General features: G+C 41.9%; 1 protein-coding gene across 2 annotated transcripts in view; it reads left to right on the top strand.

Moving 5' to 3' along the window:
• Positions 1–15,884, top strand: part of LOC147703300 (uncharacterized) — a 101,681-nt gene that overhangs the window by 43,408 nt on the left and 42,389 nt on the right. For both annotated transcript variants that reach the window (XM_086931735.1, XM_086931734.1), the window contains exons 9-10: positions 1,932–1,997; positions 10,787–10,819. In XM_086931735.1, coding sequence (XP_086787861.1) covers positions 1,932–1,997; positions 10,787–10,819 — 99 coding nt within the window. The remainder of the gene's footprint in view (positions 1–1,931; positions 1,998–10,786; positions 10,820–15,884) is intronic.

Below are 15,884 nucleotides of genomic sequence, written 5' to 3'. Positions count from 1 at the left end.
GTAGCTGTGAAGTTGGGCATAGTAAATCTATGCATCTGCTGTATGTACTTACCTTTTGATATTTTGGTCTATGATGTTTTGTCCACAGTATTCTTGTATCTCAATATTCTGAGCTTCAATAGTCAGCAGTACAACTATGAGTGGGTGTTAGAAAATCCAACACACATTTAAATGGAGGAGTAACCTATGGAACCTACTTGCCAATAGAAGGCAGAATCCAGGGCAAACCGCTTATAAATAATTAGACAAACCATGAAACATTGGCATACATTTGTTGATTCACTACAGACTGTAGGGGGGTGACCTTTGAAAGCCATCTTCATCAGAGCTCTTTAAAGCAGAGCCCTCTTGTTGGAAGATGGATCCCGTTTTCAAATGGAATTTGGTCATACAACTTGTAGTTGGACAAAGAGAAGTATACCAAGTACTTTCATCGGGTCCATGATGTCTTGTTCATCTGGTTTCACCAATCTGAAAGGTTTCGGAACACTTTACAAACATCATTAGAGTTATATAGGTCTAGATGTACAACAGAGTTTAATGTTGCCATGAAGTCTATGTCAATATTGAAATACATGTCTTTTAAACATGCTATATAGAGAATACCTAAAATAAATGTAATACAGATCCACTTTGCAGTCAACGTCTGACAGAGACATATATTTATTGTGTTGTTGGAGAAAACGACAGGGGACACTGCTGGAAGTGCCTTGGTTATCTGAATTTGAGTGCACATGGGAGTTTGCTCCCGTATTGTATTCCACGTTGTGCAAAATTCCAAAACAAATTTCGTCAGACAAAATCTGGCAAATGCTGAATGGAGAAAAAAACACTCTAAATTATACAAAGCAAGATGCAAGAAAATGCCTCATATTAAACATTACTACTGCAAATGGGATAACCTGAGCTCTGTGGTATTCATATTTCCTCAGACAGTGGTATCTCTAGTGAATACTGAGGCTCTGGAAATGTGAGACTAGAAATGAGGATTAGCATATGAGCACTTAGATTCTCACAAGGGTTTTAAGAGGGCCATAGTCATTGATACCAAACCAAGAAATGACTGCTAAATGACTCTAGTGAACTATCAGTGTGTCTAAGAAAGTGACTAAAAACAAAAATGACAGATTTGTTCATTGTGGCAGAGTAGCCTGCATATGTGAGAATTGACAACAAGGACTGCATTTCATGCTTTTAAATGTGTTGCTGACAGCGCAAGTCCTCATTCTTAGAAGGTACATCTGCTCAGATTTACAAAGATGTCACGAAATTCAGTGCATCAACCAAAGTTGCTGTGCTTTGTTGTGAGAGAGGAGGAGAGCAGGAAACCACCATATCTTCTAAGATATCCTGCTCTCTCCTAGCACCGGTGCACATTTGAGCTCCCTAGCGCCACATATACACACCATTGCACCTTATTACAAAGTTGTCTGCATCATGTCTAGCACAGGTTTTGTATTGAAAGAGTACCCTTCTGTTGCAAAATACTGTTCTTAGACAAACTTTAAAACGTTTCCTAACTTTGGATGTGTCGGCAGCACATTTGCAAAGTAGGAAAAGTTTAGAGAAATAGAAACGTTTCTTCTTTTTACACCTGCCTCAAAGAAGCATTATTTTTGGGTGAAAAACCTTGGCTACTATTGTAAGGAGATTAGGTTTTGCAAGAATAACTGTGCATGGAAACAACCTTGTACTATCCATTGAACATCCCTCTTGCTGCAAATCATTGGATATTAGTTTCAGCCAACTCTCCAGCATAAAGCACATTTTATGTAACTTTTGTGAAGAAATCTGCCCCATCGATTTAACAGGCAATTGTGGGATATGGAGCAAATTTACAAATGTGAATGTTCAAATAGATGTTGTTTGTGTGGCCTGGTCTGTTTCTACTAGAAGGTGTCTGTGGCTTACTTTCTTCTGTCCTCTTACAGGGTGGAGTCTTTCATGCCCTTGGATTTACTGCTGCCGAAATTGGCCTATGTGCGGCTGGACTATTGGTAAAAGCTCTTTCTTTAATACATACATTCCTGTCTGTTCAATGCCTACTACTTTAAACATCGAATGATAGAAAGGCAAACATTGTCTAGTGGATTCTGGCAGAAATGAGAACTAAGTGCCAAGAGGTGATTTTCATTTGACTCCTATGTGCCTCCACTTCTCATTATCTGAGATAATCATCAGACTACAAAATGTAGAATGGTCAAACCCAATCACACGACAGCTTCACTATCAGTCATTCGCCTGTTCATAACATATTTTTTCAAATTCCAAGCAAATATGCATAAGATTTACCCATGTCCACTGCAACAGCCCAACCTAGATTATGAAATGAGTAAATGAGCTTCAACCAGCAATGCAGCATTTTATCCTACCATAACTATAAAGTAACTTATTTGTTTGCTGCAAATCTATTTTCCGACAATTTAAATTTTTTTATGTATTTTCAGAGCATGTATCTATAGACCAGAAGGGATTCACTCTGGTTAACAATATTATTATCATTGAATGGATTGGCACAAGACCAAATAACCAGGCTGTAGTATGACAGCATATCATCCGCATAAATATGTTGTCCTAAATAAGTTTGCAAAAATAATGTCTGATTAGATGTAGCTTTTCTTTTATTAAGTTCAATGGGGTGATATTTGTGTTAACCATATTTTGGGAAAAATCTTTATGTCAGATGGTACCAGATACGGTTTTGGTAGGTACAAAGCAAAAATGATGCTACATAATTCAAAATTCAAACATGAGATTTTGCAATATATCAAGCTCGTTAAGTACTGAAAAATGTCCAATGCCACTCATAAGGACTGGTACACTAGAAACCTTCTGTTAGGGAGATTGTATCTAGCTAGGACTTAATTGTTGTCCCTATGTTATTTATACAAAACCTATTTAAACCTATGAAAGCCTTTGATTAGGATCCTTTGACATAAAATCAGCTTTTCTAGTGGCGGACGTCAGCTAAGATAGTCTGCCAGCCTCAGTCCAAAGAGACATCCTCTGACAGTAAAAGATGTTCATATTAATGAGTAAACACTGCCTCTTATTTTCAACTAAAGACACTTACTTGTTGAAAGGATGAGCCCCTAAGTGAGGATGAGCTAGGGCGTTTTACGTAAAAAGAACACTGCAGGATGGAAGATTCTAAACTAGTAGTGTGAGAAGTTGGCCTGGTATATGCTGTACACTAATTAAAGTGGGCCTTGAACCAGTCCAAACAACCCTTATGTTGATTAGGTCAAAGATAACATTTAGTGAAAGTTATCCTAGTGGTAGCTATGGAGAGCAGCCTTCAGGCTTAGTTTTGAAGGAATGTTAAGCACCTTGTTTTACTAGTGTGCAACCTTATAGTATTAGCTAAATGAAAGGGGAACCACACAGTAGTTATAAAAATAGGTATGTATTATCTATGACACTCTCTAGTATCCACTACACGTGGCTAGAACACAAATAAAATAATACTGTTGCAAAGACTCAAACGTAAGTAGCACAATACACAGTGGACTCCAGGGGGAGACCAAACCATATACTAAATAAGTGGCATAAAAACCACAACTCGGGACTAGACTTAGTCTAGGAGGTGTAGAATTGCTGGGACCCCATGGAGTTCACACCCATGGTGAGTGAATAGGGGCTCCATGGAGGACGGTTGCAGAGTGAGAACACGACCGCGTGCTCCGTACAATTCAATGGGAAAGTCGCAGTTGGAAAATCAGAGATTAAGGACCATTCCCAGCAGATCACGAAGACAAGCCATGGAACTTAAGAGTTTGAAGAGCGACCCCACCCGTGGATACTTTTGTACCAGAGTTACCTATCCCAGAGGAGCCGGGTGCATAGGAACGAAGTGGCATCGGAAACCCTCTTCGTTCTCTATGGATGTCGACAAAGAAATGCTGCTGCAGGAAATACGAAAAGTGTACAAAGTACGAAAAATTTGCGGTGGAATCCAAACGTGGATTCTAGATGGGAAGAACCTGAAGGCAGAGGGGACAGAGTCTGGGTAACTCTGGAGTGATTAGGGGCTCGTAGACGAATGCCCTCTGATGTCGGGTGCTTCAGGTGTGTTGACGGTGACCTTGACTTCAAGCCTTGGCAGGAAGGTCAAACAGGTTACTGTGTGGACCAGCAAAGTCCAGGGAACTCACGAAGCAATGGAGAGTCAGGGCACGTCTGGAGCAACCAGTAAAGCCCATGAGAAATCAATGTGACCTTAAGAAGGACACATAGGCCAAATGACCAGGAGTCACGAGGGGACCTCAAGCAAGATTGTGAAGTACCAGCCCACAGAGCACTCAGTGCAAGGAGGCCAGAGGTCTTTGGTGCAAATACTGCTAAGGGTGATGACTACACAGAGACCAATGCACAAGCTCGGGATTGCAAAACAAGCATATGCAACTGCAAATGGATGAAGTGCACAGGTGTTTGGGTTATGCAGTCCCTACGAGGGATGCTGATCTCAATCTTGGTGAGAGGACACATCGACCTCAGGGACCTTCGGAAACCTACCTCCTGTGTTGCTGACATCTTGAGAGTCCGCAGGAGATCAGGAGCAGCAGACCAGTCAGTTGAGTTTTGGTGCCTAAGAATGCAGGGAAGTGACTCCTTTACTCCAAGAGAGATTCTTCAGTTGTCTTAAGTGCACCACAGGTCCTGCACGGAGCCTGTATGTAGCAAAGGCACAAACTAAGCTTCGGACAGAAAGGGCGACAAAGTCGAGCCCAGTCGAGTTCCAGCAAAGTCCAAGGTGTCCAGACGGTGGAAGGTCAGTGGTGTCTTCTTGTAGAATCTTGTCCACATAAAGTCTAATATCTTACAGCCAGGTAAGCCATTTTATACCCAAGGGAGGGTGTTGGACAGATTCAGGGGACCCTCCTAGGGGAGGTGCAGGACAGAGGGGTGGTTACACCCATGTCTTTTGTTCAGTTTCGTGCCAGAGCAGGAACCAATGGCTCCTAGAACTGATTTTATTTATTTATTTATTTATTTATGTGCGGGTTTATAACGCGCTAGGATCACCTCCCAAAGGAGTATCTCCGCGCCTTTGGCATCCTTCCTGCACATAGACAGTGAGTACATGACCTATCTAATAATTTTGAAATAAAAAGGTTTTTAATTGTTTCCTAAACGGAAGATATTCCTTACAGAGTCTTAAGGAAGCTGGGAGGCTGTTCCACAGCATTGGACCCGCAATTGAGAGGGCTCTACCACCCTGTCTAGTCTTTTTTGCTCTTGGGACCTGCAGCAGAGCTTGTTCACTGGATCTTAAGGATCGCAAAGGTTTGTAGGGGAGAAATGTATTAAACAAATACCCAGAGCCTTTCTTCTGGAGACACTTGTGTATAATACAACAAGTCTTGTACTTCACCCTTTGCTTGACAGGAAGCCAATGCAGGGTGTTCAAGAGGGGGTTGGAGGGTGTGCGGGGAGGCTGTTTTAGAACAAGGCGGGCCGCAGTATTTTGGACCACCTGCAATCTGGCAATTACTCCCTCATTGGCTGATAGAAGCAGCCCATTACAGTAGTCTAAACGACTCAACACCAAGGCCTGCACTAGCGTCCTCCTGATAGAGTCAGGGAGCAAGGGAAACACTTTCCTTAACATACCGATGACATGGAAACAGGAGCCCACCACTTGGTTGCTGTGTTGCTTCAGGGATAGCTCCTGGTCCAGACGCACACCGAGATTTTCTACCACCTGTTTAGGCTCTGGGACTGGTCCCAAATCCTGCGGCCACCAATCGGGGGACCACAGGAGTTTGGCCTCACCGAACAGCATCACTTCCGTTTTAGCAACATTACATTGCAGGAAATTAGATGCCATCCAGTGGGCCACTGCCTTCATCCCCTGGGAGAAGGAGCTCCTGACCTCACCGGTAAAGTGTGTAAAAGGGAAGAGGAGTTGGGTGTCGTCGACGAGACAGGGATAAACCCATGGGACCTCATGATGTTCGCTAGGAGGGCCACGTAGATATTGAACAAGGTAGGGCTCAAGCAGGAGCACTGTGGCAGCCCCTTCGAGATCTCCAACTCCTCTGACCGATCAACGTCCAAGGTGACTGTTTGGGTGCCGTCTGTCAGGAAGCTCCTCAACCACGCTAGGGCCTCACCTTCCAGGCCGATGTTAATAAGCCTGGTGGTCAAGATGTCATGTGACACGGTGTCAAACGCCGCAGACAGATCCAACAGAACCAGGATAACAGAATGACCTTTATCCTGGAACATGTGTAAGTCGTCTGCGACTGACAACAAGGTGGTCTCGGTGCTATGCCGCGGCCTGAAACCCGACTGGGATGGGTCCAGTCCATCTGTCTCCTCAACATAATTGGACAAATGCCTATTAACAAATTTCTCTATCACTTTACCCATAAAGGGAAGGAGAGAAATGGGTCTCAGGTTGGTGAGTTCCGTCTCCAAGGAATGGTGGTGTTTTTCCTCAGCGGTCTCACGAGTGCCCTTTTCCAGTCCCTCGGGACCTCTCCCGTACTTAGTGACAAGTTGATTAACTGCTGGATTTCTGGGCCCAGAACTTCTGCCAGCATGGGCATGATGCGGGCAGGGATGAGGTCCTCTGGGCTGCCACTCTTAATCTCAGTCATTAGAGCAGTAACTTCCTCCAAGGAAATAGGGGGAAAGTTCTTTAGATACTTATCATGTGGCTTGTGTTGTGTGTTATTATGGAAGAGACTATTGGGATCGGCCACCTCAGTATTCTTTGAGGTCATTATCTTTCCGTAGATAGCATCTATCTTCCTCATGAAGAATTGAGAGATCCCGTTGCATAGGTCTTGAGATGCAACCTCTACAGTTTGACATGCCACAGGCTTAGTAAAAGTTTGTAAGATCTTAAATAAAACTTTTGAATCTTTCCCTGCCTTGGTGAGTTGCATCGCGATATAGTTTTTGTGAGCTGCCCTTATGGCCTTTTGATAAGACCTGAGAGCGGTTATGTGGTGTTGTTTATCCTCCGGTCTCCGAGACTGTCTCCATACTTTTTCTAACTTTCTGGTTTTTTGTTTCATCAGTCTCAGATCCTCGGAATACCAGATTTCTTGCTTGACTGCCTGACGGGGTTTGTATATTTTCAGCGGAATGGTGTGGTTAATTGCTTCACTAACTGCCTTTTTAAACCGTTCAAGTTCATTTGACATAGTTCCTCTATGGTCATTGATCAGGGGGGCTTGATAGGCTTCACGAAAATTTTCCGCCGTTAATTTGTGCCAGGGTCTTCTTTTAGTGGGCAAGGGCAACTGTATGCGTGGCTTATCCATAGCATCAGTGTAAAATTTTAAAATAAAATGGTCAGTCCATTCAACCTGTGTAGGGGGCATACACGTAGGGGAGAGTTAGAAAACACCAGATCTAAAATGTGGCCAGCCTCATGTGTAGGTCCCTGATTAATCTTTTTAAGACCTAAATGTTCCATATCCATTAAGAGGGTTTTAGCTTCCATGCATTTCTCTAGATCGCTATGCATATTAAAGTCCCCTACTAATAGGAAGTTCTGCTTTTCTTCTATGAATGGTGCAAGAGCCTCCTTAAGGAGAATGGAAAAGTTTCCACTCGAACCTGGGGGTCGATACAATACTGCACCCCTTCTATTTTCCCTAGATGCGGAGGTGAGTTTAAAAATGAATAGTTCCATCCGCGGGGTACTAATTTCCTCCAAAATTGTGATGTTTAACTCCTCCTTATATACAATGGCAACTCCCCCTCCTAATTTAGTAGGGCGGTCCATTCTGATTATCTTATATCCCATAGGGATCCCTAATGTGATGGCAGGAGCTGAGTGCGGCTTGAGCCAAGTCTCTGTTAGGAAGCATAAGTCAGGTTTCTCTGTGAAAATCATATCCCATACCTGTATGGCATGCTTCACAAGTGAGCGTACATTGCAAAGCAGATTTTTGCTCCCTAAAGGGGGATTTGTGTTCTTGGCATGGACAATACTATGTAGTTCACATCGTCTTGAAATTTTAAAAAACGATCTTAAAACGATCTCGAGCTCCCTTGATAATTTTGTAAGTTAACCCAGCGTGGCTGTGCGAGGTCAGCGCCAAGCGGAGTTAGAGTAGCTGCCACCAACTCCTTACCGCAAATGCGCCTGCCTCCTCGCTGCCTAAATAGCCTTTCAAAAGCAGAGGTCTAGAGCGCTAACCGCTCGACTCTCCGTGTGGCCTGTCTCTGCCCCGCCCTCCACACACCGCGATAGGCTGCAGTGCTGCAGTGCCGGTTCAGGGGTCAGGAGGCAGACAAACAAATCCCTAGTTGTATGCAAGTAAGTGAATTCAAAACACAGCGTGCCTCTAATTATCTGACCAGGAGCAATATACTTTTAAAATCAGTATTCATGGTTTGTATTCAGGGTTTGTGACAAGTTATTACAAAGTGCAAAGAAATTTTAAAAAATGATCTGAAAACGATCTCGAGCTCCCTTGATAATTTTGTAAGTTAACCCAGCGTCGCTGTGCGAGGTTAGCGCCAAGCGGAGTTAGAGTAGCTGCCACCAACTCCTTACCGTTCGATTTGAGCTGGACTATGCAGAGGGACACCAAATGTGGCCAAAGTGCAGACTTTTAGGCACTCTCACGGTGCATCCACTCAGCCCCAATACACTAAATCCCGTTTGGGAGGTGGTCACACCTCCCTGTGATAGGATGTCTATTGTGCTGCCTTCCTCTGCTCGAGCTTGGCTCAGCAGCAGGAGGACAAAAATGTGTCTCTGGTCGGCAGAATCTATTCTGTGCTGTCCGGGTCGAGAAGGCTGGCCAGTTAGACCAGTGACACCACAAAGCTCGCTTCAGAAGGGTAGAATCATACCTCCCACACCAGTTACTGGTGTGGAGGTATGATTCCAAGGTGTTTGATATCAAACACGATATGTTTCCATGCAGCTGCTTTCGAGATAGCAATTACCGCAAGAGAATGGTTTCTGAAGGCTGCAGAGAGGCTCTGCTCATGCAGGGGCATTCTCTTACATAAAACACAGCACCCTAGCTTCAGGATTGTTAAGGTTTGCTATAGGAGTGACTTATACGTTTTAAGTGTAGTGACAAATAGATATAGTGAACCTATGTCTAAGGTAAGTGGTGCAAGCACCAGCTTACACAGTTTGCAGTAGCAGACCTGTAGTTCTATTTTGCATTGTCTCTCATGGGTGCCATTATACATTCTTCAGCCCATGGGAGGACTCTGGGGTACCTATGCCCTGGGTACCTGGGTACGATATACTAGGGACTTATAAAGGTACCCCAGTATCCTATCTGGAGTGTACCAAAGTACATGCATAACAATTCTAGGGAGAAAGCAGATAGAAGGGGATCCTGATTAGCAGGATTCCAGTCAGACTAGTCAAAAACCAGCAAAACACCAGGCAAAAATGTGGGGGTAACCATGCAGTCAGATCCTACCTTCCTACAATAATATTTGTGACTTTCCATTTTGCTCTGTGATATACAACTAGGCCCAGATATATATATCACTTAAGTCGCACAAGGCAGCAGAAAAGTTGCTCTGCATGGATGGCAGAGAGCAGAACAGTGCCATTTTTCTAAGACATGATGATGTTTCTACTCTCTCTCTAAGTTGGTGCACTTAAGGCTGCCATTACCCTATGCAGACACCCTTGTGACATAGTGCCATGGTTTCTGCATTGTAGAAAGCATAGGTGTTATACCATAATCGGTCTCTTCCGGATCGGTATGCTTTAAGGCATTTCCCACTTTGAATGAGTGCTGTACTCTGCAGAACACATGCAAAGTGGGAGAAACAAGGGAGAAATGAAAAAAATTCTTCTCGTTATACCTGCCTTGAGGAGGTGCAGGATTTGGGTAAAAATCCCTTTCTACAATTTTTTGTAGATAGGGATTTGAGGCAAAACCTACAGATGGTTGCGTGAGAATGCCCATGCGCCACCCATGAAACACGCCCTCGAGACAAAGAAACTCAAGACAGTGCATTGCTCAGCTCTGTGTTACTTCGGGTTACAATTCAACGCAAATCGGTCTTTGCGTTGGATTGCTAATACCAACTGACTGCTTTGCTTGGAGTTTGAGCTACAAAAGTAACGCAAACCTGATGCCAAGTGCTTGTACACCTGGGCCTAATTGGGAAATACATTTCATGTCCCTTCAACAAGTACAAGATTATGTTAAGGTGCATGACCCAGGTACAGGATGGGCCACTGGGATCTTGCTTTAAGACTTCATTTAGAGTTGGATGGTGCAGAAAAGGTAGAGAGAGTGGGATATATACTGGAGAGGAATAAACATAAAGTGAGAGACTAAGGGGGTTGTTCAGGATTTGGGACAGCAGTAGCCTTGCCATTTATCAGCAGGGTGACCATCCCTGCACACATGCAATCCCTCTGCTTCATCTAGAGATGGGGTGCTGTTAGGTTTCAGGGAGTGAGGCCTTTAGTGACAATACTTTTTGAAACTTTTGACCTGGCAATCCATTGCCAAAGAGCTACTGGGTCATCAGTAGTCTTAAAGCCTCCATAATTAGACATATAATTTTCTTGCATCATTCAGGAAAAAAAGCCTATTGGTCTCTGAGGCATGTGACATAAATTCCTCTTTGCCTCAAGGCCATTGTTTTTTCATTTGGTTTACAGAGCCTTGCTTTGTGTATTTTTTAAAATCGTGTTCACCTGAAAAAAGACTTACACCATTTTTAATTTCCGAAAGAGTCTCTGTGCTTTTTCCATAACCGGCGAAGACTGTGTAAGGGCTTACCTCTTTGAAATCTTGTACTTCTAATTATTGTTTTCTCTTCCTTTCAGGGAGGAATTGCAGGAATAGCTGGAGAGCTTGTGGTAAATTTAGCTTCATTGTTTGAACCAATTTATGTTGAAGTTTGCCTGCACAGATGGAATCACTTTATAAATGTTTACATCTTCTCAGTAATTCTTTCTGAATAAAATGCACTTCCTCTCCTAGGCACATTTGTGTTTCATTAAGTGATAGGCACAGCATCACAGATCAGATTTTTAACCTTTCATGCAGAACAGTGTGGCTGTATTGAACGAAAGAGGAGATCAAAAGAGCACCATTTATTCTGGCTCACTTTGGACTGATCTCAGTCAAAGCACATACCCTTGCATCATAGTGCAAGGGTGTTCTATCAAGCATAGTTTTTGTGCTGGAAGGGGACCCTTCCAGCACAAAAACCACCTTCCAGCACAAAAACCATGCTGTAATACTGTTACAACTTCCTATGTGTGCTGTATGGTGCAGAAGACATGCATAGTTGTAAAAATGTCTGTTACTGTGACTCTCACGCTGGCCTTGGAGAGGCATAATGTTTTGGCACAAATACTTGTCTACAAATGTTGTCAAAACTCATAGGCGGTTGCATGGGAATTCCAATGTACCATCCATGGAAAATCCTCTTGATGCAAAAAAGCACAAAGTGTAATTTTAGGCAACATTCCAATGCAAATCAATATTTGAGTTGGAAAGTACCGTACAGTACAATACTTTGTGCTGGGTTTGTATCACTTTTGTGTGACTAAATCTGGGCCGGATGCCTAACATGTAACAACAAAAAGATCTGAGAACCCACATCATATTTGTTAACGCTGATGTTTGTGAATCAGGCTTCCCTTAATAATTATGTTCTCCTATTGGGGAAAAATGCACATGAATTTGCTGAAAGATTGGATTCATTCTTTTACCATTAACTGAGGAAGTAATGAGTTCCAAAGTACACTCCCCAGATCCTACACCCTAATCTGCGCATGTTTACTTAAATGTGTCTTCTCTAGTGCTATGTAATGTACCCATCACTAGATGTTGCATATTTTAGGATATACACCTGTGAGTGTCCCTCCTACAAAAGATCAAACACAAAAAAGGTTAAAATTACAAAAATATGTCGAGTGATACAGTTTCTGATGCACATGTAAATGGAAAAAGAACAACATGAAAATCATGAAAAAAAGAATGTTAAAACTCAGACTGTCAGATGTAAAACAGAGATACAGAGGAAATGTAGCACAATAGATCTCAAGCTATTCCTTCTCAAGATGTATGGCCATTTCCTGGTTAATACATGTATATATGTATATATATATATATATATATATATATATATATATATATATATATATATATATATATATATATATATATATATATATATATATATATATATATATTCACTGAAAAAACCATAGGTTATAGACCATATATAGTTAGGAATTAGCCTTTACAAAACCTTAATTTACTCGCACAAAACCATAGAAATTCGCATATATAGTTAGTTGCAATAACTATATATCGCGCACCCGCAATCCACTGCTGAGATGTCACATATTACATCATTCATGACATGGTCAGTGACATCACTGACGACATCACTGATGACATCACTGATGACATCACTGATGACATCTCATTTGACATTACTGATCGCATCACTGATAATATCATTCATGTGATAATACGATGAACCTCTTCAGACTCTAATATAACCTTAGATACAATCAGTGTAAACAGACACTCACAGATTGTCACTCATCCATGGAATTACTCACACATCTAGTCAGTCATGTAAAGAATCAATCACTCCTCCATTTCCTCAACTATACAGTTATACACACCTTACTAATTCAAACATATTCTAACACATATGTACTCTCTTATACAATCTCTGATACAAGTTCAAAATGATTCATAAAGCCACTCTCACATTCACTGGCTCTTATGCTCAGTTATTTATATATGTCAACTCTCACATGTACTGTGTTTTACATATGTACTTACTTTGACATGTAGCACTGAGATATCCATTCACTCACCAATACACTCATAAACACAGTCAACTGCCCATACAGCTGTTTCCACATGCACGTTTGAACCCATACATCTAGTGAATCAACTGCTCACACATCTATGCACAGAGTCATACACCTCCCAGCCACCCACACACATACTCAGTCTCCCATACAAATACTTGGGCAACCAATCAATAACCCATATAGTTACTCATATAGCTACTGATGAACACATGCAGCAGTTTACAGAACAACAGACATAATGATGCACAAATTAAGACAGTTTAGTCACTAACCCATGTACTCAGTGAAACACATTTAATCACTCTCTCATACAGTCAGTCATGCACCTACTAAATCCTTCATCCAGACACTTATACATCCACTCATTCTTCAATAGGTAAGACATATTTTAACTTTACAGAAACATACAAACACTGGATGATGTCATCAGTGATGTCATCAGTGATGTCACTGACCATGTCATGAATGATGTAATATGTGACATCATCAGCAGTGGATTGCGGGTGCGCGATATATAGTTATTACAACTAACTATATATGCAAATTTCTATGGTTTTGTGCGAGTAAATTAAGGTTTTGTAAATGCTAATTCCTAAGTATATATGGTCTATAACCTATGGTTTTTTCAGTGAATTTCAATGGTTTTTAATAGCAAATATCAAAAGCTGTAAAATGTCAAGTACGTGGTAGGTAAAAACATTTTCGTATTTATGCACGCTGATGTGCTTTGAACGCTGCCCCCCCCCCTCTTTTCTTTTAAGAAGGAGTATTCTCTCTTTGCAGATAGTGAAGGGTAGGTAACGTAAGCCTTTGCCCCCATTGTAACCCGTCATGCCTGCTTCCCTCTACATTTGATTGATTGTTATCCAAGCATTTACTGTTTTAGAATTGGGTGCTCTCATGCTGACGCCAGCTTCAATCTGAAACATCCAGAAACACTGTAGACTACCAATTCAATCAGTTCCGGTGGAGCCCCAACGTGACCCGGTAGAGAAGAACTTGCCCTCCCCTCTTTGACTGATTGTTTTTGTTGCCTGTCCCTTCTCTTGTCATTTAACAGAACTTTTTGGACTGCTGAAAGGGGTTGCATTCCGACCGCTGGTTGGTGGAGACATTTTGACTATATTCTGGACCTGAGTTGTCGCGTAATGCGTCATATGACACGCCGCGTTAGCGCACCCGGAAGTGCTCCCATTGGCAAGGCGCAGCTTCCCGGAAACGATCCAGAGCGCGGCGCGCAGCGCGTAACGTAAGCATAACAGGTCATGTGACTTGTTAATAAAACTTTTCATTGGTTCATTTTACTTTTGTTATTATAATGATGAAAGGCTTGGTTATATGACCTAAAAATAACGCTTTTCATTGCTTTCGAAAAAATTTTTTTCCCAAATGATGAAAGCCCCACCTTTTTTTCTCACTCTGACTTGTAAAGCAAAGGACCCAGATGCATTTACAGTTTATCACTTACAATGTTCCAGGCTAATGTATTTTCCCGGGAAATTTACAACTGCCCTGCAAGTAAAATATTCCTTTTTCGAGAAAAAGGGCGTTTCTTCGTCCCATGAGGGAGCCGTTGAGCAAAAGAGGCTCGGCCTGCTGTCTTAGTCGCTGATAGGCATGAATATCAGATTCTTATCGATCACTTTATGTTGCAGGAGTAGAAAACACAACAGCCCTTGACCATTTTTCTTTACTGCGTTCCTGCGTATTATACCTTTTAACTGTCATGTAATTGGACTACTTTATTTCACTTGCCTTTTACTGATTCGAAAACAGTGGCTATTATTCAAAACTTTACCAATGTAGGTACTACTACCATGTTTTTTTAAAAAAACCTTTATTGTGAAAATGTCAGTATACAAATACGGGCCTATAACCACGTGAGCCGGCCATGGAGCAAACTGGAATCATATATGATGAGGGCACATTTACACTGTAGAAGAACGTAACGGGCGACCCATTAGATTGCAAGAACTAAGGTGTCTACCATTTACGGAATCGGTGGACGTACATTTTATAATTAAAGTACGACAGGGCCAGTTACAATAAAATTATCTAGATATACATTTGCGGGCAAGTACCATGGGTGACGTTAATTCGAACTTTCAATAGTACAGTAATCAATAACACATCAGAACTTAATATCAATAGGGATGTCAAAATGTACAATCAATTCTCGTCCCTGCTCGCCATGTGCTTCAAAACTGAATACGTATCTCGTGATATCAAGGTTGGGCAACCAGTACACAACAAGGAGTTACGAGTCCCATTTATACCGGCGCCATTTTGGGCGCGGCCGGGCAGGTCCAGGATATAGTCAAACATAACAAATGAGGCTGACGTCTCTGAAGCAGTTGACGCACAGCAGGACATAGCAAATAAACATGAAGTCTCTGAAGCTGTTAACTCACTGCAGGACAAAACAAGTGAAACTGAAACCTCTGGAATAATTGTCGCTCAGAAGAACAACACACAAAATTCCGTAGTGTCTGAGGAAAATAAAACAGAGAAGGGCACTGTAGTTTCAGACACACTTAACACTAATGACTTAACAAAGATATCGTCTGTCTATGAAGCAGCTGTCATGTTCACAGAATTGACAAAGAAGTGTGCAGACACCAATGCTATTAAGAAACACAAGGAAATCCCTAACGCATCAGCATTCTCGGAAGAGGTTGACACAGATGACATCTTAAGGAACAAAGAAAGACAAATTAAGGATGAGGAAGTTGAAACATTTGTGAGTTTTAAATTTCCGGAGAAGTATAATTCACCAATAGTTTTCTCTGTAGATGTTTTTCCATTAACAATCCCAGTTCCATCACCCGCCCAGGAAATCACTACTGTTCCCCATGTCATAAAACCTTAGGATGTTCAATAACTGAAACAGCTAATATGGGTTTACTTACAGGGGACATCTTTTGTTCTGTTTTGTAAAGTAAAACTATTGTGAACACAAGTATTATACACAGTAAGTGTTAATATAGCATTTGTCAGTCATTGGTTAAGCAGCTAGGACCTGTTCACTCTTGACACCCCAGGTGCTGTGTATGGTGCCATCCGGATCTCAGTGCGTTCG

Source organism: Lissotriton vulgaris, chromosome 7 (genome assembly GCF_964263255.1).
Source record: "Lissotriton vulgaris chromosome 7, aLisVul1.2, whole genome shotgun sequence".
In the NCBI taxonomy this organism is placed as follows: Eukaryota; Metazoa; Chordata; class Amphibia; order Caudata; family Salamandridae; genus Lissotriton; species Lissotriton vulgaris.
The sequence above is the reverse complement of the archived record's forward strand: the minus strand, read 5'-3'. Positions and strand labels throughout refer to the sequence as shown.